Source organism: Melozone crissalis, unplaced genomic scaffold (assembly GCF_028551555.1).
Source record: "Melozone crissalis strain CALT ecotype California unplaced genomic scaffold, PUWL_Pcris_2 ptg000012l_1, whole genome shotgun sequence".
NCBI classification, from domain to species: Eukaryota; Metazoa; Chordata; class Aves; order Passeriformes; family Passerellidae; genus Melozone; species Melozone crissalis.
This window is the reverse complement of record NW_026535790.1, coordinates 12,150,303-12,171,773: the sequence shown is the minus strand read 5'-3', so window position 1 is coordinate 12,171,773 and position 21,471 is coordinate 12,150,303. Positions and strand designations below refer to the sequence as shown.

Genomic DNA, 21,471 nt, shown 5'->3' with positions numbered 1-21,471 from the left:
CAGGTGCAATCCATCACCGGGAGAACAGGCTCCTTCCACGGCGAGCTGAAAAGAGCCACTCTCAAAGGGAGGGGGAAAAACTTGTCCAGGGGAAGGGCGAACCAAAGCGTGGCAGGTGTGGTATGGAGGGGATGCTGTCCGTGCCAGACAGTGATTCATGGCCGGGCCTGCCGTGCCATTGCCAGGGCACGGGGAGCAGGGGACAGCGCTCCCTGAGTGGCAGGAGAACAGTGGGCTTGGGGAGGGGTTTTGTTGGGGTCTGCTCCCCACAGCTCTGGCATTGCACAGTGACAACAGCTCTGGTTTGTAGCCCAGGGTGAGAAAGGCCCTGATGGGGCAGTTTGTGGGTGTTTGGAAATCAGGCAATTTGAGAAATCAGTTATTTGGAGATGGCAGCAGGTGCAGCAATGGGATGTGGCTCCCGGACCTCTCTGACCCCTCTCACCTGAGCTCAGTGAGTGACAATGCGACTTCGCACTTTCACCCGCGGCCTTTGTGGGTCCTCCTGGGAGCCCATGGGACAGCACAGAGCTGCCATGGCAGGATGAGCTGCATGAGCCTTTCACACCTCATCTCAATCAGTATCCCTGCGGCTCTGGGGCTGCCCGTGAGCCCAGGGCAACACCGAGACTCCCCCGGGTATTGCCCAGCCAGGGATCACCACAAAGGCCCTTGAGCGTGGGCTGATCTCACATCTGTAGATCCAGCTCAACATTAAAAGAAAAACAAAACAAACCGAAAAAAAACCCAAACAAAAACACCAAACAGAAGTGAAACTGAGTTTGGTTTCCTGTGTCTCAAGCCAAGTTTCCACCAAGACTGAGGGCTTTGGCACAGTCTGAGGTGATGGGGATGTGTCTTGGGGAGAGGGATCTTAGAGCTGAGTGAATGAGAGGGAATTGGGTTTGGGGACCAGCCTTGTGAGATCCCCAAAACTGCCTCCCCTACTGCTGACAGCCCCAGGACTTGCAGCACGGTCACTGTCACCCCAAGAGTCTTGTCTTTCAGCGCTGAGGGTCAGCCCTGAGCCATCCCATCACTGTTCAAAGTGAACGCTGCCAAATCTGTGCCAAACCAGCATCTCAGTGCTCAGCATCTCAGAGCTCCTGCTCCCCACACCTGGATGCAATCACAGCTCCGGTCAGAGACCGGGAGAAAGCCTCAGATCCGCTTCACCAGCAGCTGCTGTTTATTTAGCGGGAATCCTTCCTAGCGAGGGAAGATGGAGCGGGGACCCCGAGCGCTTCCCCCGGCCCGAGGCTGTCACCGCGGAGCGGGGACCGAGCGCTTCCCCCGGCCCGGGGCTGTCACCGCGGAGCGGGGACCGAGCGCTGCCCCCGGCCCGGGGCTGTCACCGCGGAGCGGGGACCGAGCGCTTCCCCCGGCCCGGGGCTGTCACCGCGGAGCGGGGACCGAGCGCTTCCCCCGGCCCGGGGCTGTCACCGCGGAGCGGGATGCGCGGATGCCCCAGCGGGGCGGGGATGCTCTTGCAGAGCTGTGAAAGGACCGTGGCAGGTTTGGCCTTTCCCAGCGCCGCCCGGGGGCCCGGGGGAAGCCCCCATCGCACATCGCACATCGCACATGTGTGTGCGGGGGAGCCGGGCAGCGCGGGGCTCCTGCGGGGGCGGCGGAAGCTGCAGATCCGTGCGATGCCGCGGAGGCGGGGGGCGTTCTCAAAAACGGCATTCTGCTCTGATTTTCTTTCTCTTCTTCTTCTTTTTTTTTTACCCTAAAAAAAAGAGAAAATCGTACAAGCTCTGTAGTTAATTAAGCAAAAGACAGAAAGGCTGGGAAGGGCTGGGGTGCAGCTAAGAAAGCAATTCTGTTCCAAGGGGAGAATGGGTTTGCTTCTTGACAGCTTCCCTCTCCCAGTGCCATGCTTAGCACTAACTGTGGGATGAGCCCTGGGGCTGGCAGGGTTGCTCCCTGCCCCTTTGGCTCCCTCTGACAATCATCCCTGAAGATGTGAGAGGGGCTGGGCTCTGTTTCAGCGCTGCCATCGGGTTTGTCGCTGCAGCACAGTGACTTATAGCCTCTGTCCCCTCCTTGGCAGCAGACTTGGGCATGTTCTGTCCCTGCTTTGAGCTTTGGTTTTGTCTCTGCTTTTGTCTGCTGTATGGAAACCAAGCAGTTCTTTGGCAGAGCAGCTCTGCACACCATTAGTGAGATTTGCAATACTCCTGCTTTTAACAGTGAATGAATGAAAGGGCACAGGAGACAGGAGCCCACCAGGGGAATCTCCTCTTCTAGCCCTGGGATTAGGGCATTTATCCCAGAATTTGGGCTCTGCCATACCAGAGCAAGCAGGCATCCCTCAGGGGAAGGAGAAATATCCAAGGCTGCGTTTTTGCCATTGTGCTCCACTGAATGAAGGGAAGGAGAGCAAAGGGTAAAATTAAACTTGCACCCTGGGCCTGGAGATAAGTTTCCCCTGATTGTTGTCCTTGGCCACACTGTTTCTTTTCTCCTTTTTATAACCTACTTGCTGAATGTGATTCCCCAACCTCCACCTGATAATTACAGATCACAGAGTGCTTTTATGATCCTGAAATTTCCCTGTGACCACGAGCAGTTTCTCATTGCCAATCTCACTTGTCACTCTGCCTTTTGCCAGCAGCACTTTGCACCTGCCTGAGGAAGGTCCCTCATCCCCCAGCACGGGGCTGAAAGGCCAGGATGTGTCCCCATGCACCAATGTGGCACTGACAGATGCCCACGTTGTCCTAAATGGCTCAACACTGGTGTGAAAGGGACAAAGCCACTTGCTGAGCCACTTCTATGATATCCTGGGCTGGCTGAGGACCAGAGCTGTTATCCTGGACGGGTTATTCCTGCTTTATCCCTTCCCATATTGCTGGATCTGGATTCCACTGGGCTCTGCCTTGACCTATAGAGACCCCACCAGAAAAACGTGGTGAGTGTTGGTGTCTGGGGAAAGCACCAGCCCTGGGGATCAGCAGTGAGATCCAGAACAGCAGGAGCAAGGCCAGGGTGAAGCTGCCACCAGAGCAGGGCCAGCCCTTGGGGCCACATTGGACAAACAAAGGCAGAGTCCGGGGCAGGGGAGGCTCCAGCGGTGACTGGTGGCGCTGTGACAAGTGACAAAAGTGACAACTGACAAGTGACCCGGCCCTGCCACTGCCATCTGCTGCTGCTGCACCCTGCCAGACCCCAGGGCTCCCCGAGGGGATGGGAGTGATGGGACAGGGATGAGGAAGAGGAGGAAGAGGGAAGGCTGCTCTGGCAACTTTGGGAATGGGGCTGGGGCAAGGCCACATGCTGGAGAAGACTTATTCTGGCAGAATAATGATGAAAATAAACCTCACGAGACTTATTTTTAGCCCTGCTGATGATGCTGGGACTATTTAGGGCTGGCTGACACTGTGGTCTGGGGCTCTTGGACAAGCCTCAGTTATCTCGTGTTTTGTTCTTGGATCGTAAAATTTGGTGGGAAAGAGAGAATATTTTCTGTGTGTTGGTCAAGGACCCCATGCCTAGCATGCCTGGGCCCTTTGGTGTAGCAAATAATAAACACAAATAGTAATTGACAAGGAATTTACTACTTCTGATGCAAGCTGCTCAAACAGGGAGAAGGAAATCTGCAGAATGACTTTGGTCAGCCTAACAGCGGGATGGATGCAGAATCAAGCTGGTAACTCAACAGACCAGAGGGCAGAAGTTTCAAGTCTTTTTCAAATTCACATCAAAAATGTCAATAAAAAAAGGAAAACCTTTGTGGAGATGATATAAAGCTCAAAGAAATAAAAAAAGGCAGTAAGGTCTTGCTTTGGGCACACTGGCAGCTGGGTTTGAGTGGCAAAATTAAATCACACATGCTCCTGTGAGTGGGTGGGGGGGCTCTGGGATGAGTCCCAGATTTGCTGTGTGGGGTCAGGAGTCAACCTGACACCCAGCAAACCAGCAGCTCTTCCACTTCAATCCTCACAGAGAAGCAGCTTCTAGGGAAACTTACACAAACTGCTTTTTTGATGTCTTTAAACCCTCCCTGCAAGACGGTTTGAGGGTAAACACAGGCAGACCCATAAATTAACTGCAATAGCTGAAGCCCCATTGTGTAGGCAATGGCTCGCAGCAAACAGCAGCTACTCCTGCCCAACAATGTGAGGAAAGTCACCCTGCGCATTTTTTATCCTTTGACACAAAGTGCAGCTGCAGAAATACCTCAAAGGGGATTTTACCAAAAGACAATCGTGTCCTTGCAGCTCTGCACATTTGAGAATGAACCCGTGGAGATAACGGGCCCAGGCTCACAGCGATAAACATGTCAAGATAATCAAAATTATGTCTTTCTTCTAATAGAAAGGGCAAGATGCTAATCTGATGTAAGATGCTGGAGCTCTGTATGGTCAGTGGAGTCACTCCTGCTCACCCCACTGGAGACCGAGCCCATGGAATTGGCAGCAATGAAATGAGATCCAGCAACCAGGCTCTGCAAATGCAGCATGGTCAGAGAGGTCACAGTTTGGTTGTGTGTGCCAAATTCTCATCTTTCCCAATCCAAAATAAATCTGGGATTTCTGTATGTGTGTGCAGATGTCACTTAGGAGCTAAGCTGAAGGCAGGCAAGCTGCCTGTGCAACCCAGGAGCCAGCTTTGAGGGAAAAAAGGTCTGGATGCTAAGCAAAGGAATGGAGTGAATTTTCAAAGTGGGAATTAGCCCAGATTTGGACAGGAGGTTGTTGCAGAAATCAGGGGCAGCAGGTCACACACATTTGGGAAGGGCTGGGGGCAGCTTTCAATGAGATGACAAACAACAAAATCCACAAGACAGGCCGCACCACGTTCTTGGGGGGCTTTCAAGCAGGGAGAAGTGCTGGAAAAACAGCAGCCTGAAGGAGAAAGCGTGGAGGAGGCTCTGGCAGCAGGAGGGGAGAGCAGGCAGGCAGGATTGCCCTGCAGAGGAGCAGCAGCAGCGTGCACAGGGCCGGTGTCAGGGCTTGTCTGCACAGAGCAGCACGGCAAAGCTGCTATTGTGGAATAAAATATGCTGGAATGCGGACACGCCTATTCCAGAATAAAGCTGCTTTTTCCTAATTTAACTTAATCCACTATTTGTTTTTATTATTTTTATCATCATCAGATGCAGCTAATTTGGAAAAGCTGTTCCAATTAATTTCCCTGCATAGACAAGCAGCTACACGCTGCAAAGCCTTTGTCTGCTCAGTGGCAGCCTGACCAGCAGCTTCTATTCATTCCAAAACCAGATGCTTTCTTCTCCCCTCCGACCATTTTTTCTACTTTGTCTCATCAGACCATGAAGGGAACAGGAGTGGGAATTTCTCCCTGGAGTGTGGAGCTGGTAGCCCTGTTTATGGGAGGTAGAGCAGGGAAAAAATGTTATTTAAAGTGAGAGAATACAGAACCTCAGGACAACAAGTGTCCAGGGCAACGGTCAAGGAGGCCATGATGACTTTAAGGACACCATGAGGGACCTGGCATCAGGTAGTGTCTGCCACCATTCTCTTTGAACTATTTAAACCCTGGGTAGTGCACAGAGACATCAGCAGGGGCTGCAGCACAATGGGTTGTCCATGTTGGAGAGATCCAAAACTTGAGTCAGGCCCAGAATTGCAGCTGTTGGTGGCACCAAGTCTGTGCTCAGGTTCCAGCAGTGCTGGACAGTGGGAGCACCCCATGTCTGGGGGGCTGTGCTGCTCCCAGAGATCCAGAGCTGGCTCTTGCAGAGCCCAGATGTTGCAGAGGAAGCTGCTGAAGAATGATCCATCCTTTCCTTTGGCTCGGAGATCAAAGCAGCTCACGGGAGCTCGGGGCTATGAGTAACTCATTAACCAGAACTCAGCCACTGCCTTACTGGTTTTGAAGAGTTCCTTCACCAGCCCCCTTCAGCTTTCAGCCAGAGCAAGATAACCTGGGGGAAGTCTGCACATAGGGAAAAACCAAGACAAACCCCTGACCCAAACTGATTTTTCTCCCTCTGATTCTACAGTCTGTCTCTTTTCCTACTTTTTCTTCTTCCACCCTTTTTCTTGGAGACTCCATCATCTCTTCACTCCATCCCACATGGTCTTCTCCTCTGGTACTTCAGATATTTGTCTCGTCCTCCTGTTGACTGGCAAATGTTGGGAGGCCACAGCTGCAGATTAATCTCCAAAAGCAACCTGAAAACAGTCCATGAGTCAAAAACTGAAGTCTTCTGCCCCACCAATGTTTTTGGCCCCTCTTGCCCAGTGCTTGCTGAGCTGTACCTCCCTGCCAGCCAAGCCTGGTGCATTGTAGGGGCAGGCTCACACAAAAACAACAGCTTCAGTACACGGGATGTGCTGCCAGCCCCCTCCCTCCTCCCGTGAGGGTTTGTATGGTCCTGATTTCCGCACAGAGACTCTGATCTGCAAGTTTTATTCATGACCATGAAACAGAGATTAGCTCTTATCTCTGGCACGCAGCAATATCAGGCACCAGCCCTCGCTCCAGAGCATTGGCAGCCGAGGAGCAGAGCAGCACACGAACAGGAACTTCTTGGAAAAGGAGGAGGAGGTGAACAACATGGGGAAAACCAGTGGTGGGAGGTGAACACGAAGGGTGGGATGATGCCAACCTGCCCTGGGAGCCCTGAGAGGCAGGGGAGGAAGCTGTGATTAGACAGCAGCATCTGCAATCAGGAGCAGGAAGCGCGAGCGCCGGGAAACGCGATAAACGCCGAGTGCCCCGTGGGGGAGGCACCAGCCCTTCCGTGCCCCCCTGGCACCCTGCCCAGCCAGCAGCACCCCAGCCCTGAGCACACAGAGCTGGTCCTTGATGCAGAACCACTGGAAATGTTCCCCTTGGTTTCCAGTGGTCACTGATTGCCAAGGATCCCACAGAAATCCCCAAGGCTGTTGGTTGTAGCACGGCTGGCCCAGCAGGGAAGGGCTCCCTGCATCAATCCTTGGCTTTTCCTGGCAGTGGGGTAGGGTTGTACCTGGATGGAGGAGCTGTGTAGACAGGCAAAGACCCAGGGCTGGTTTGGAGCCTCACTCACAGCAAGTCAAACACAGTTCTGCTTACACAGGGGTTTGGATTGATTCAGCACTGGAGTGTGTGGGGTCAGGCTTTGGTTATCAGATGGCTGCAGGAGAAAAAGAACAAGAGATGGAGAGAGGATAGGTGAGGAATTAAAAAAGAAGGACAAAGAAAGCAAACCAAAAGAGAAAGAAAAGAAAGGAAGGAAGAAAAAAGGAGAGAAGAGAGAAGAGAGAAGAGAAGAGAAGAGAAGAGAAGAAAGGAAAAGAAAAGAAAAGAAAAGAAAAGAAAAGAAAAGAAAAGAAAAGAAAAGAAAAGAAAAGGAAAGAAAAGAAAAGAAAAGAAAAGAAAAGAAAAGAAAAGAAAAGAAAAGAAAAGAAAAGAAAAGAAAAGAAAAGAAAAGAAAAGAAAAGAAAAGAAAAGAAATCTCCTTTTGAAAGCCCTAAACCTGCCTCTTTATCTCCCTAATCTGTATTTTCTCCCCAGAGCCTCTTTCTGTACAGGATGAAAGCAGATTTCTCCTCTTTATTTTCGTTTTCTGTGTCCTTTAGGAAGGCATTTGCTCGAGACTAATTGAATTTTCTGCCCGTGAAGAGAAGGACACGACACAGAGTGAGTTAAAGTCCGACACCAGGACAGGGCGCAGGAGCCGTGTTAACTGGTGTGGGGAACAGCCCCTCACTTAACAAAAGTGTTTAATTCTGTCCCCTCTTGTTAAGAAGGGGCAGAAGGAGGGGATATTTATTCTGTTCTTTTCTCAAGGTTTTTCCTTTCGGGTCACAAAGTGCCCCCCACGCTCCTGGCCCCCCTCCTCTCGCTGCTTTTGTGGCAGCAGCAGCTGGTGGGTTGCAAAGGGGACAGGCTTTGTCTTTTGACACACTCGAACATTTCTGCACAGAGCTGGGGAAACCTTTCCCTTCCCACCTCTCGCCTTTACGGGCAAGAAGGAGGGAGCGAGGGGCAAGTGGTGGAGGAGTTATGACCGAGGGGATAAAGTGGCACAAAGGGCCGTGGAGCCATGCTGGACGAGGGCTCGGGGCTGGACTGTGAGGGGCTGTGGTGAGCAGATGGTGATGGGCCGTGGGAGGGGGTGTGGGATGGCCCTGAATGCCAGGGAGGCTTGTGCCGAGCAACCTGTTGAAGGGAGAAGGGAAAAAAGCAAAGCCAGAGGCGGCAACTACACAAAGGAGAGTGCAGGGGCTGCCTCTTCCCAAATCCAACAAAGGAGCCTCTTCTGTCCCTTTGTTGCCCTCCCATTCTTGAGCCCCAGTTAATCTTGTGGCCTGACACGTGGAGGATTCGCTTGGTTTGTGCTACAAGTCCACAAACCAGCTCCTTTTTCTGCCAGCAGCACCCTGGATTCCTCCACAAAGCTTGTGCAAACCCTGCAGTCCCTCCACGAGGGATGTGCAAACCCCTTGGTCTCTCCACACCTCCTCCAGGGATGGGACAATACAGCTGGTCCTCAGGAATGGGTGAGATGCAGATGTGAGGTAGAGCAGGACTTGAGGAATGTCCTGGTGCAACCCTGCTGGCACTGGCCTGGGACTGGAATGAGATCAGGCTCCTGGTAGGTATGAGCAGGAAATTGGGGCTGGACCCCTGATCTGACCCCACAGCAGTCAGTGTAGCCTGCCTGTGTCCACCCTGCACAGTAGGGGTTTGCAGGCTGGGAGTGGTCCAAGCACCTTCTCTGTCCTGGGCAAAACTGAAAGTAGGAATATTAAAACGAGTTTAAAGAAGGAAAATGAAACCCATCTCCCATGAGCTCACTGCTTGATTTGGAGACTGCATCCCTCCACTGATCTCCCCATGACCAAGAAGCTCCTATAAGACTCCCAGACCTTTTTATGGGACAGCTACATATTTTTTTTTCTGCAGCAAGAACCAAGCCCACACAGCCTAATTGCTGTTAGCGGGTGTTCACCTGTTGGATGCTCCCTAACAGCCTGCACAAGGAGATGCACACGTGGACACTGGAGCCTCCCAAATTGCAGCCAGTGCCCTGACTAAAGCCTGTGCAGCTCTCCCTGTTACTGGTGCAAGCTGGCAGCTTCAGTGTGTGGACACTGGGGTGAAACCAGTATGAGGTGAGTGACAGCAGAGGTGTGAATTTCAACCTTTGTGCAGCATCATAGAGACACACAGAGCTTTGGGAAGTGCCTGTTTCCACAGGAGCTTTCAGGAGAGCCCTTATGAATGGAAAATAAACAGATACATTCATTATCCAAATTGTCTTATTTTTGTGGTGCCTCTTGAGTAAACCCACTTCTGAGGCTGTCCTAATTGCTTTGCAATAGAGCAGAGATAAATATTTATCAAACAGCTGCATCAGGAAACCACAGTTCAGAGAGCCAGTAGCGGGTGATGCGTCTCAGGAAGGATGAGTCTCAGTGGTTTTAGCTTTGCTGACCTGCCAGGCTTCCTCCCTTACACAACACAGAGCATCACCCAAGCCCAAACCCCCTTAGCATCACTTGGAACTGGTCACACACAGCCTTTGGAGGACTCTTCTCATTGCTCCAGTGCCCCATTCCATTGACCTGGTGTTTTCTGACACCTTTTCTTCCTCTGACTTCATGGCCTCTCTTGCTTTCTATTAAAAACCCCAGAAACGTGGCCCATATCCCTCTGGGACACCCAGTGCTAAAAGAGGCCCACATGCAAATATTTAGCTGCACTAATATTAGCGCAGAAACATCCGAGCAGATGGCAGAGTTTCTAGGTCTCGCTGTGCAAAGCTGGCTCTTCAAAATAAAACAGGCTGTGACAGAGCTCTGTGACCACTTGCCAGCTCCTGAAATCCCAGACCACTGCACTGAGGCAGCTGGATACACAGGACAAGGGCTTTCCAGCATCTTGCACATGTGGGCCATCCTCTCAGACACTGGTGTCTCAACTGAAAAAGAGAGGAAATGATGACGAAAAGCAAATTTTGAAGTTCAGAGTGTTAGAGGAGAGTGTTGGCTTGCATGGGCCTGGAGAAAGGGTGTGCAGGTCTCCTCTTGCTCCAGGCATTCCTGATCCCTCAGCAGAGGGGTGGCATTTTGCATTGACCATAATCAACGTGTGCCGTGCACAGCTGGAGAGGGCAAAAATCCCTCTGTGATTGCATTGAGCAGCCTCGAGAGCAAACGAGCAGAATTTCCTCTTCTGCACAACTTGTGCCCACCCTTTAAAAAACTTGTCCTCTCAGCAATGCTCTCTCAAGCTGGAAATGCCCAAAGAGATGATGACAATGCTAAGCACGAGCCAGCTGAGTGCCGCTCTGAGCCTCAGAGGGATGACGTTCCCGGCTAATTGGGAGCGGGTGTTTCTCGACTCGTGCAAAGGGCATGCTATTTTTGTAATGGTCTGGTTCCAGATCACAGCCTCCCTGTGTTAGGCTCTGAACATACATCTAATGAAAGCCAGGTCCTGCCTAGGAGCCCATACAATGGGCTCAGAGTTGGGAAGAGCTCTCTGAAGCCTCTCACCCAGGAGCTTTGCGAGGTTGCCCGCCAGGGTCTGTTTTTTCCATCCTCACTCATGTCAGAGAAGTTAAATATTTACTGGAGCTATTAAATATTTATGCTAAGTTGGTTCTCCCGTGGGGAGGCATCCTATGGCTGACTCCAGGGGGTCTGCAGCCAATTCACTCACGTGTCTGTGCTAAGCTCAGCCCTGCTCCAGAGTGCAAACACACAGGGACTTCACAGGGCTGCCATGTACTCTAGGGAAGGGAAATACATGGTTTTAGCTACAATAATTCTATTGGTGGCTCTTTGGATGTCTTCTTTAAAGATAAGTCCCTCATGAAAGTGTGGGTTGCTCTTTGCTCTCCTTCCACTCCATGGTTTGCATTACCACCTCACATCTGTTGTGTGGAAAGCTGAGTGAGAACATCCAGACCCATCTCCAGCTCTGTTCATTCTTCCAGCAGGTCTCCAGCAGCTCCAGAGAGCAGGAGGACTCGAGGCAGAGGGTTCCTATTCAACAGCATCCAAGGAGACCCATGGTCAACACGATAAGAGCATGAAATGTGGCAGTGCCAAAGCAAAAACCAAATGGGAAAAGCTCCGTCCCATGCCAGGAGCCAGCGCCAATCCTGGGACAAGCTCCTCACTCCCATCCACCAGAGTGGGTTAATGCTGCTGCAACTCCCTGCTGGAACAGGGCCAGAGGAAAAAGGCTCCACCATTTCCCGGTCAGGCTGGAAAACAGGCCAGCTGTTTTCTCCAGCAGCAGAAGGTTGTTTATTCTGGGCCAGATTCAAGAGTGCGTTGTCCCCCCATCCCCACTCTCCAGCCCGCGGTGGGGCTGAAGAGCACAACCTGCCCGGGGGGAGCTGGGCACTCTCCCACCTGGTGTGACCCTCCCTGGGCGCCACTCTGCCCTTTCTGTCCCCATCCCTTTCCTTTCCAAGCAGGGCTGGGGACGCCCTTTCCTGCCTGGCACCCGGCTGGCCCGACAGCAGACACGGCGCTGCCAAGAACTACCACGCTGCTTCCCCTCCCTCCACAGTCCTGGCCAAAGCCCCACCACGTTCTCATCCTCTCTGCCATGCCATCAACCTGAAAAATGCACCTGGGGAAGAAAGAAAGGCCAAAGAAAAGAAAAAGAAAGGGAGAAAGAAGCCAGCCTTTGGCTCGGGCATGCCAAAGGGAGCACGAGCGCGCGCGGGCTTGGCTCCCTTCCTCGCCAGCTCTTTTCCCAGCAGAGCCATAAGGGATGAGGAGAGTACAATTGTGAGTGGAGCAGGTCCCAGCGGCTCCACCGGCTCTGGGCTGGGATAGCCAAGGGACACTGAGTGCTCCACAGGGACATATTTCCAAAATAAAGTCATTCTGGTGCTCCTCCAGCCCCGCCAGCCACACAACGGCTCGCCGCAAAGCATCGCTGCCGCCCCCACGGCCAAAGTAAAGCTGTGAGGAGCCCTGACCCTGCAGAGGCCAGGCTGAGAGCTCCCCAGGCAGCCCCTTCCTCCAGTCACAGCGGTTCTCAGTGTGAAGAGCAGCACGTGGGCTTGGCCGGATGCACACGCGGCCCCCACAGCCTTCCCAGCATGGCCTTCTGCCCTGCCTCCTCTTCCTCCTGTCCTCTCCATCTCCCATTTCTCCCATGAGCATTGCTGCTTTCTTTGCCATCCACACTCTGGTGAGGGGACACAGATGCAGTCAGTGCACCAGCCTGGTTTGGCTGCTGCAGACTGAGCTTGGTTTGTCCTGAACACAGGTGGATGTTTGGAGCCCAAAATAGGGATGACATTGTGGAAGGGCAGCTGAGAGGAGCAACTTGAGTTCCTCAGCTCACAGAGCTGCACTGTGCACCCAGCCTGCTGCAGAAGGGGTGCTGTGGCTTTGCTTGCTGCAGGACACTTCTGAGGACACAAGCCACAGGTGTGAGATACCAGCTGTTCTGGGAAAGGGGCTCCACAGAAGCTTAAAAACTGAAAATTATGGCTGGGAGAGGCTTGAAGGCATCCCAGGAGATGGAGTTGTGAAACCCAGATGCAGAGCCTTCAGGGTCCCACTTGTTCACCTCAACCTGCCCAATGCAGCCCCTGCACCACAATCAGGTGCCAAACTCCTTCTCCATTTCTCAGCAGCCCCACAACTAATGCCCTCCATGTGCACAAAGAGCAAGCCCTGTCCATCTGGTCTTCCATGGGACCCCACTCATTAAACACTAATCTAGAGATTCTGGAAGTGGATCAGACCCTGAGAACACCATCCACCTTGCACAATGGTTCACGTGGTGGATCTCTCCAGAAGGTGACAGCCCCAGCCCTGAACTCTTCACAGAACAACCTCTAAAATCCAGAGGCCCCACAAGGTTTGCCCACCTCAGTCTCCAGCACAGCCTGTAAATGCCACAGCATGCACACTTGGGTCACCCTGACCGCTGTCCCCAGCCCTTCCTCTTAGTCACCTCCTCCTTACTATAATAAACTAAAAATCAAATGGGTATTACCACACTGATGGTCATTCTCTCTCTCATCAACATTAAATCAGCACCCCTGGCAATGCACTGCAGGCACCAGCAGGGCTGAGATAAGCAGCAACAACAAAAGGAAATCAGTTCTCCAAGGGGATGGCCAGCTCTGGGTGTCCATGGCCAGGCACTCAGGGCTGTCCCACCACAGAGCCCAGCACCTCCCCAGCACCTCCACACCAGCTCAGCACCCCACAAAGGACCTCAACAAGCTGGGGACCAACAACTGGGGTCATCCGGGTGGGCCTGGGAGCCTGTGCCCATCCATAGTGCAGAGGGGATATAGGAGAGACCCCAAATGCCATTAGAGGAGGTTGGGACTAAGCAAAGCTCCTGATGTCCCTGCTGTAAACACTATTCCTTGATGGGGACACAGGGATGTCCGTGGGACACCCTCTGCCTGAAAACCTCATCTGAAACAGCTGAGGATGCCTCACCATCATGGTCCATCCCCAGCTGATGTGAGCAGAGGTTGGCTTGGATCCACCAGCAAAGGTCTCAGTGACATTTTGATCTTCCTTGCTGGAAGAGGCTGTGAGGTGGGGGTCACCCACCTCACTTTTTCCACATCTTCCTGGAAAATGGGCAGGAAAGGAGAAGTTGCCTCAGTTAGAGATCATTCCACCAGAGCTCAGGGTCTGCATGGAGCAGTGCTTGGAGCAGACACTGCCAGGAGACCTGGGGCCCTCCCTGCTCCCTGGAGAGAGGGGCACAGAGAGGTGGGGCACACCCCCTTGGGAGGGGTTCCTGTTTGCAGGGAAGGAGGAAAGGACACGGACGTGGCAGTCAGGGATGTACCATTGGCCCTGCTAATAGAAACCCTCTGTGTAAACAGGGAGAGGATCCAACAGAGATCAGAGATGGTTTTTCTTTCAAGAAAATTAAACATTTAAAACATTTGAGAACACACGCCCTCACCCCCCGGACAGTAATTAACTTCTTCCTGTGCAGAGCATGGAGCACTTTCCAAAAACAGAGCTAGATGGATTATTTTTCAAAGGAAATGTTGTTGAAAGGATCTTCTGTTATGTCCCAAAGTGGGAAAACAGGCACAGTGGCTGAGGAAGGGCTTGCTCCATGCATGTGCCACACTGTGCTGCCTGAGGAGGTGGTGCCACTCCAGATGATGCTGGTCTGGGGGACACATGGTGGTTGAGCAGCAGCCATCATGTTTGATGGAAACAAGTAATTCTTTGGTCATTATGGGACCCTAAAAGTCAATAAAAACTAAACCAGTCACCAACAGCAGAAAAAGAATCCCAAACTCAACCTGTGAGGGATTCATTTCCTTTCCCCAACATGACAGAGCAGGGGAATCTTGCAGTGGGAGAGGGGAGATAAAATCAGATGCAGATGCAGATGCAAATGTATGCAGTGTTGGAGGGGATTTACATCCCAGGTTCCCAAATGAGCCCATATCTTCCTGTGAACTTGGGAAGAGCTCAGCCCTGGTTCTCAGAGCAGTAGCATGAACAGAGGCAGTTGGTGTGTGTGCTAAACAAGCACAGTGTGAGTGACATCCCAGCAGTAAAAGGACTCCACGCTAGCCAAGGTGTTAGGTGGGAACACAACAACTCCCCAGGCTGATCCCACCACTCTCCCTGAGCCTGCAGAGAGCAGCACAGGGAGGCAGGGCTGGGCAGAAATGGCTGAGAGCTGGTTTTGAGAGACAATTGTGCTTTGTAGCAAAGTCTGAGGTTTGGATGTTTGTTTTCAGTGCAGTGCTGGTAGGAAAATAAAACCCAACATATTTTGCGACACAGACTTGTGGGGAAACAGCCTTTCTCTGGTTGAAAAGGTCAGGTTTGCTTTCCATATCTCCCTCACATCAAAAATGTCCTGCAATCCCTGGAGCTCGGGAGGAAAATTTCCTCTTGCAAAGTTAAGTGAGGGCAGGCCTGCGGGGAGAGCTCATTTCTTTTTCTACTCCAGGCTAAGCCAGTTGGGAGGAATGAGTCTGGGTTTGAGCACCCAGATCCCTTTGAGGTCTGGGGTAAAGTCACCACAGAGCCGGGCTGCTCAGCAGGACCCGCCTGGCAGCTCAGGGCATCCCACCCAGGGATGTGACTCAGGGCGCTGCCCTGGAGCAGGGGACAGCAGGAGCTGTCATCACCCAGGGCTGCCCTTGTGCCTCTCCCCGGGGACAACATCCACAGGAATCTCATTTGCCAATGTGCCTCATTTGGGATGGGAAATTCTGTGCTTGGGGTGAGAAGTCTTCTGGCTCTGCTGCTGTAATTTTTCTTCATCCCTTTTATAATCCTAAAATCATCCCGAAGTTTCCTAATTCCCTTCAGGCATCATCTCTCCACTCTGACTTCATCCTGCAGTCTTCCCTTGGCTGAGATTTAGCTTTTAGCATCTTCCCTCCAGCAAGGATCCCTCTGCGTCAGCGTTGCGAGGAGTTTTGGCACCGCTGGCCAGAATCTCCCTCCTAATGAGACATCCAGGGCTCAGCCTGGGAGGATGGCGAATGCAGACAAAGAAAATATAATTCAAAGCGACAAGACAAAGGGATCTGTTGGATGGGGACCAGTGCATCTGGAGAAACATCTTTGTTTCCGAGGGAGAAGAGAGCAAAAGCAAGAAAAAGAAAGAAAGGAAGAAGGCATTGGGAGCGGGATTGTTCCTGGCCTGCAGGTGTGCGAGTGTAGGGAAGGCAGGAGAGCCCTGGGCATTAAAAGCTTTCATTGCAGGCTGCCCACCTTTGGCTGTTCACTGCACACTCCCTCGTGGGGTGTTGTGTTCCTGTGCCCACAGGCAGAGTGCTGTGCTCTGCCCTTTTCTCTTTTCCCCATGCTCTGCCCTTTTCTCTTTCCCCACCATCTGCCGTGGCAAATTCCCCCGAGCATCTCCCGCCCTGGCGTTGAGTTTCAGCACTGCGTAGAAAACAAGAGGGAGAGAAACCCAAACCCCACCTGTAACAGCCTGAGGAGGGACAGGTCCCAGCTGTGCCTGATGCCCATCTCAGTGTCCTCTGGCCTCTGCTCTGGGGCCACTGGGTGATGCTGGGGCTGCCTGTCCCAGGCTGGGCAGGGGGAGGATGGGGAATGCAGGGCTGTGCACACACAGTGGGATCCTCTTTCCTTGTATGGCTGGGGCTGCTGGCGGCACAGTCCCCCCCTAACCCCATTGTTTCAAGTTACAAAGCTGCCCAATCCCACTGAGCCACCTCAGATCCGAGGCAAGAGCCGGCAGCTGCTTTGAAATCCAGGCTGGAGCAGACAGTGCTTCCAACAACAGCTGGGCTCCCTCCTCGTGGGGCACAGCACCCCAGCCCTGGGCACTAGGGAGGGCACTGAGAGCCAGCACTCCTCTCTGATCCTTGCCATGGAAAAAGGGAAAAGGACATTCAGACCTGGAGCAAGGGTCCCACAGCCCCCAGAGCAACCAGCACCCTCCTGTGCCTTGTGTGGCCATTTTCCATTTCTTTTCCATTTCTTTTCCATTTCTTTTTTTTATTTTGCTTTTCCTTCCATTTCCTTCTGGAAAAGTCCCTGGGTCCTGGCAAGTGATGCATTTTGTATCCCCAAGCAATCTGGTCCTTTTTCCATGGCACATGCCAGTGGCTATGTCAGACGTCTCCTGCAGAGTGTCCAACTCATTGACTCCTGAGAAAACAATCATGGGAAAAGGTCTGCAATTGATGCCAAGCTTATTGTCCTAAATTTGGTTTCAACCCTTCTGTGCCCATCAGTGCCTGCAGCACACTCTCCTGGCTCTTGGGCCACTCAGCCCTGAATTTGAGACACTCTGTGGTGATGGGAGCTGGGAGGGTAGAAGGGGGGCACTGGGCTGGCTGTCCCACAGGCTGATCCAATTCTTCATGCACAGTTAACTCCTGCTTGGATGGTCGGGAAGGAGAGCACAAGGCCATGGCTGGGACAAACTTAGTCATGCTCAGCCACATTCCTGCCTTCAAAAGGGTCCAGGGAGCCTCGGCCTCTGTGGACAAGGGCCCTGGGAGATCACATTACTCGGGGCTTTTGTAGCCTTAACAGCTGTGACAGGGGCAGCAAAAACTATTAGAGTGCAGGGCTGTGTGTGTGAGAGGGCCAGGGACCAGCCTCCCCAGCTCATGGGGCATTAATCCCCCAAACAGATTAATGATGCTCAGTGCTTTGAAGAGCAAAAAAGGAGATGGGAGACTAATTGGGGAGATCAGCAGGACCAAACTGGCACATGCTGTCCCTAAAGCCCCAGACAGAGGTTGGAAAATCAGCTTCTCCCCTGGGGAGCTGCATGGGGAGCTCAGCCTGCCCCAGGAACCACAGGACAGAACAGTGAAACCTCCTGTGGGGTGTCCCACTGACCATGAAGGGTGGCAGGTACCAGTCCCTGCTCCTCAGGGAATGCTGAGCTCCCTCAGCTGTGCCAGGAGCTGGGTTCAGCCCTGAGCCCTGGCACGTCTGAGCCACGAGCAGCCTGGACAGGTGGGGGCTGTTCATGGGGCAGAGCAGCAATGCAGCCTGAGCCCATGCTCTCCTGTCCCTTCCAGCCACCAGCACACTCCCTACAGCCCTGAGGGGAGGAAAAAGGCCTTGTGGGGGCTGCTGGGCAAAGAGGAGAGGATTTGTCAGCACAAACCAGTGAATCCATGTAGGAATGCATTAGCCCCACCATGGGATGTACCTACCCACACTGGTGGGGCTGCAGGAACAGCCTCATCCCCAGAAGCTGTTTCCCATCCTTCTGGCTGCTCCAGCCTCTTCACTGGGGTGCTGCCTCCCTCTCCATCAGCATCACAGCAAGCTGTCACCTTCCTGCAGCTCCTGACGGTTTCCTTGGGCTGAGATTAAGGAATGTGTCAGGAGGGTGGCAGCAGGGTGCTCTGAGGGCTGCTGTGGGTCCTTCCTTCACCAATTAGAAACATGCAGCCACCAATAAGTTACCTGCTCTCCCCTTGGCACCTGCATGAGACAGAAGCTTTCCCTCAGCCCAGCTTTGATCAACCAGCATCCTGCAAACACTTGGTGGGAAAAGGGTGTCTCCCCCTCTCCAAGGATCCAGCGTTTTTATTTGCATTCATCATCCTGGCCGTGATTAATGCTGCAAGGACTGCTGGTATTTCCTCCATGCTTCCCCTTTGCAAAGGGCTGGCACCAGGAGAGCAGGCTGAAAGGCCTCCTGAGCTAAAAAGCACATGTCTCTGCATCATGTACTCTGGGGCCAGGCTCCCAAGCTGGGACAGCAGCACACATTGGTCTCTGGGTCACAGATGGCCATGAAACATCCTTCTCCCGAGCTGCCCCAGCCCCCCAGCCTGCCTGCCTTACAGCATCCAGACCTTCCCAGCCCATTCCCTCTTCCCAGGGAGGTAGGAAAGCTCCCAGGACCAATTTACCCCGTGTGGGCAGCAGGGAAAGCATTTAAGGCTTGGAGGTGTATCAGGGCCACTGCAAGCAGCAAAGAAAAATAAACAGGCACAGGATCTCCCAGCAAACCAGCAGCCCTGGGAAGAGAAGCCACAAGCCCCCAGTGCTGGGTGGGTTTGTTTGGCTCTGAGCATCATTTTCTCCTAGCTGACACAGGTAGAGCTGCTGGGTACAGAAACCCATCCAAAACCTGCATCTCTGCTGTCACAATTCCTAACTCATCTTTCTCCAAACTTACCAGTCAGTGGCTGACAGGCTTTGCCACTCCCTCAGCCCATGAATGCCTCCCAGACAGTTTGGGTCAGGGCTGCCTTTCCTGATCTGCTCTCCCCTGATTGCTTCCCATTTCTCACCAAGAGGCTCAAACCACCTGCAGAGATGCTCTGGATGTGAAGGGGCATTTACAGCCCAACAGACTTCTGCAAAACTCTTCTCTTTGCACCAAAATCCCGGTGGGAACCTCATCCCTTCATCCCACAGCGCCTCAGTTCCCCATCCATGTCACAGACATCTTTTTCACTAAAAATCCTTTCCTTAGGATTTTCTCTTCTGGGAAGCTGAGGCCTCAGAAAAAGAATGTGAACAATGGTTGTCTGCTGCTGTGGAATGCAACAGGTAGATTTTTGATTGGGCTATCTTGAATGTTTATAGTTAATAGCTAATCAAGGACTGAGCTATCTCAGACAGAGTCTGAGAGAGCTAGCTTTGATATAATTTTTTTCTTTTCTATTCTTAGCGTAGCTAACTTCTGAGGAAATTTTTTCCTTTCTTTTTCTTTTTAGTATAGTCATAATGTAATATATATATCATAAAATAATAAATCAAGCCTTCTGATCATAGAGTCAAGATTCTCGTCTCTCCTTTCACCTGAAAACCCCTGTGACCACGGTCACACATCCCTGCTTTGGGAATGTTTTTCCCAGGGGAATGGGAAGAAATTTTGTGGACTTTCCCCTCCTCCCCTGATGCTCTGGTGTTTCATTTTTACCTGACTCCCCTCTGTGTCCCCTGTTTGGATAGAACTGTGTCCATCTCCTCCCGCTGAGCTGATGAAAGAGCCCCCAGCTCCCCCATCACCCCCTGATGCTCCATCATCACAGCGAGCCCCTATTCTGCAGAGCCAGGAATCCGAGCGGCTGCTGATGCTTTCAGGCTCATCTAACGACTTCCAGAGCCTTAATTTAATTTAATTACCATCCCCTTCTTATCTTAGTCATCCTGCCCGTGTTTATAAACAAAACACTGACTCCCTGCCCCACGGCTGCAACCTGAGCGCCGCACCTCCCATCTGCACAACCCATCGCATTCCTCTCCCGGCGCATCTGCCAGATGTCCGCAAGGAAGCCCGTGCAAGCCGCGACTGGAAAGTCGGCTCGGGGAAGATGCTGCTGCATTAAGCACTCGGCTTTCATCTCGCCCGGAGCGCCTGCTTTGCTCCGTGCCCGCGGTGAGGAATTTGGGTTGAGGTTCCGCAGCCCTGCGCTCCTGCTGCGGGTGGGGCTTCCCTCTGCTGCCGGCTCAGCCCCGGCCCTGCGCTCGGGATTTGTGTGTTCCAAGCCTGGCTGGGTGGTTTTGGGGAAAAAAGGGGTGATGTGAACGGCCAGGGTGGTGTCTGTGAACTGCTGTGCTGTAAATGTTCAGCAGAGGACACAGAATGCTCGGGATCCTGGGAGTGCCCTGCTGTGCCATGGCCAGAGCTGTCACAGGGGTTACACAGCTCCAAAATGAGCCCCAAAGTGGAGGAACACTCCCTGCTCCAACCCACTGCTCCTGGGAATGCTGGGTGTCCCTGCCCAGTTTGAGCATCTTTTCCCGCACCATGGATGTAGGGTGAGTGATGGTGCAGCCGACTCCATCCCTGCCCTGTGAACTTCAAGGCCCTGTTTTTGAGGTTCTCTCTGTTTCCTCTAAAGGATGTCAATCCTCAAAATATGTCTCTTCCCCTCCAGGGAGTTCTGACAATCTCAGACACGGCTGGAGAGAGAGCTGGAAGTCTTCCAGCAGAGCTGTTGTTTGGTGTCTCTCATGACGTTGATTTTCGGTCCTTCTAGAGCCCAGAATTCCTTTGATTTTCAGTTCTTCAAGAGCCCAGGTTCTTTCCAGTCTGGACAAACATTGCTGAGATAACCTGACTGTTATAAAGGTGAGTGAGCTCCTGCTAACCAGAGAGACTCTCGTAAACACTAGAACAAGGGACTTGGCTCGGATCAGGTGTAAAAACAAACTTTGGCGTTGACTTCAAAAGGCTGGGAGTTTAAAAAGCAGTTATGATGCAACCTCCTTTGTATGCAGGCAGGGATGGCAGCCCCTGCAGGAGGGCGGGATGGGCCCAGGGGGGCATTTGCAGGAAATGCTGCAAGCCCAGCGTGATTCAGAGGGGGCAGGTCCAGGGGAAAGGGCAGCCCACTCCCTGTGTTTGCCTTCTGCCTCCTCCAACACTCATGAAGCTTCAGAGTGGGCAGATCCAGGGGAAAAAAGCAGCCCACTCCCTGTGTTTGCCTTCTGCCATTAATGGAGCTTCTGAAGGGATGCCACAGGAGTGGAGCTATGGGGGAGGAAAGTAAATATCTTGCTCTGTTTTCTCTCTTTGCTGCAATACTCGAGTTGCCCCCTGAAATGCCCCTGCAGCATCCCCTGGCTGGCTGCAGCCTGGCAGAAGTGCAGAGATGTGGTGGGCCTGGGATGGGATACCAGATAAAGCCCTGTGCTGGGAAGAGGTCTCAACCAAAATGTAAAAATCAGCCCTTTCCCCATCACTTGGCCTCCTGACAGATTTACATCCACAGGGCAGGCTCTGTGTCTGGCCACAGTTTGTATCTGTTGGCCCAGAACACTGAAATAATTGGTGCCTTCTTGCAGAGACAGCAGCAGTAACTTTGGGCTGCTTTGTTTGTTTGACCTGATGCTCCCACAGCACATCCCAGCTCCCAAAAGTCCCTAATTCATTTCCACGGTGGTGGGTCCAGGACAGTCACACATCCCTGGGACCAAGGGATGCCAGCAGCACAGCCACAGCCAGTGGCTGACAATATCTGTCCTGAAGATGTCTGTTTATGCCCTGAAATTCAGCCTCCAGCTAGTGTGGCTGCTGGTATCTGCCATCTCAGAGGTACAAGACATTCTGGAAAGGTTCTGGTGTGTT

The 21,471-nt window shown here is 52.6% G+C and overlaps 1 protein-coding gene across 1 annotated transcript in view; it reads left to right on the top strand.

Annotated features, from left to right (window-relative positions):
• The first annotated feature begins 464 nt into the window (after nt 1-464).
• Nucleotides 465-21,471, top strand: part of GRIFIN (galectin-related inter-fiber protein) — a 40,116-nt gene continuing 19,109 nt past the window's right edge. The window contains exons 1-2 of the mRNA XM_054271178.1: nt 465-495; nt 1,198-1,682. Coding sequence (XP_054127153.1) covers nt 465-495; nt 1,198-1,682 — 516 coding nt within the window. The remainder of the gene's footprint in view (nt 496-1,197; nt 1,683-21,471) is intronic.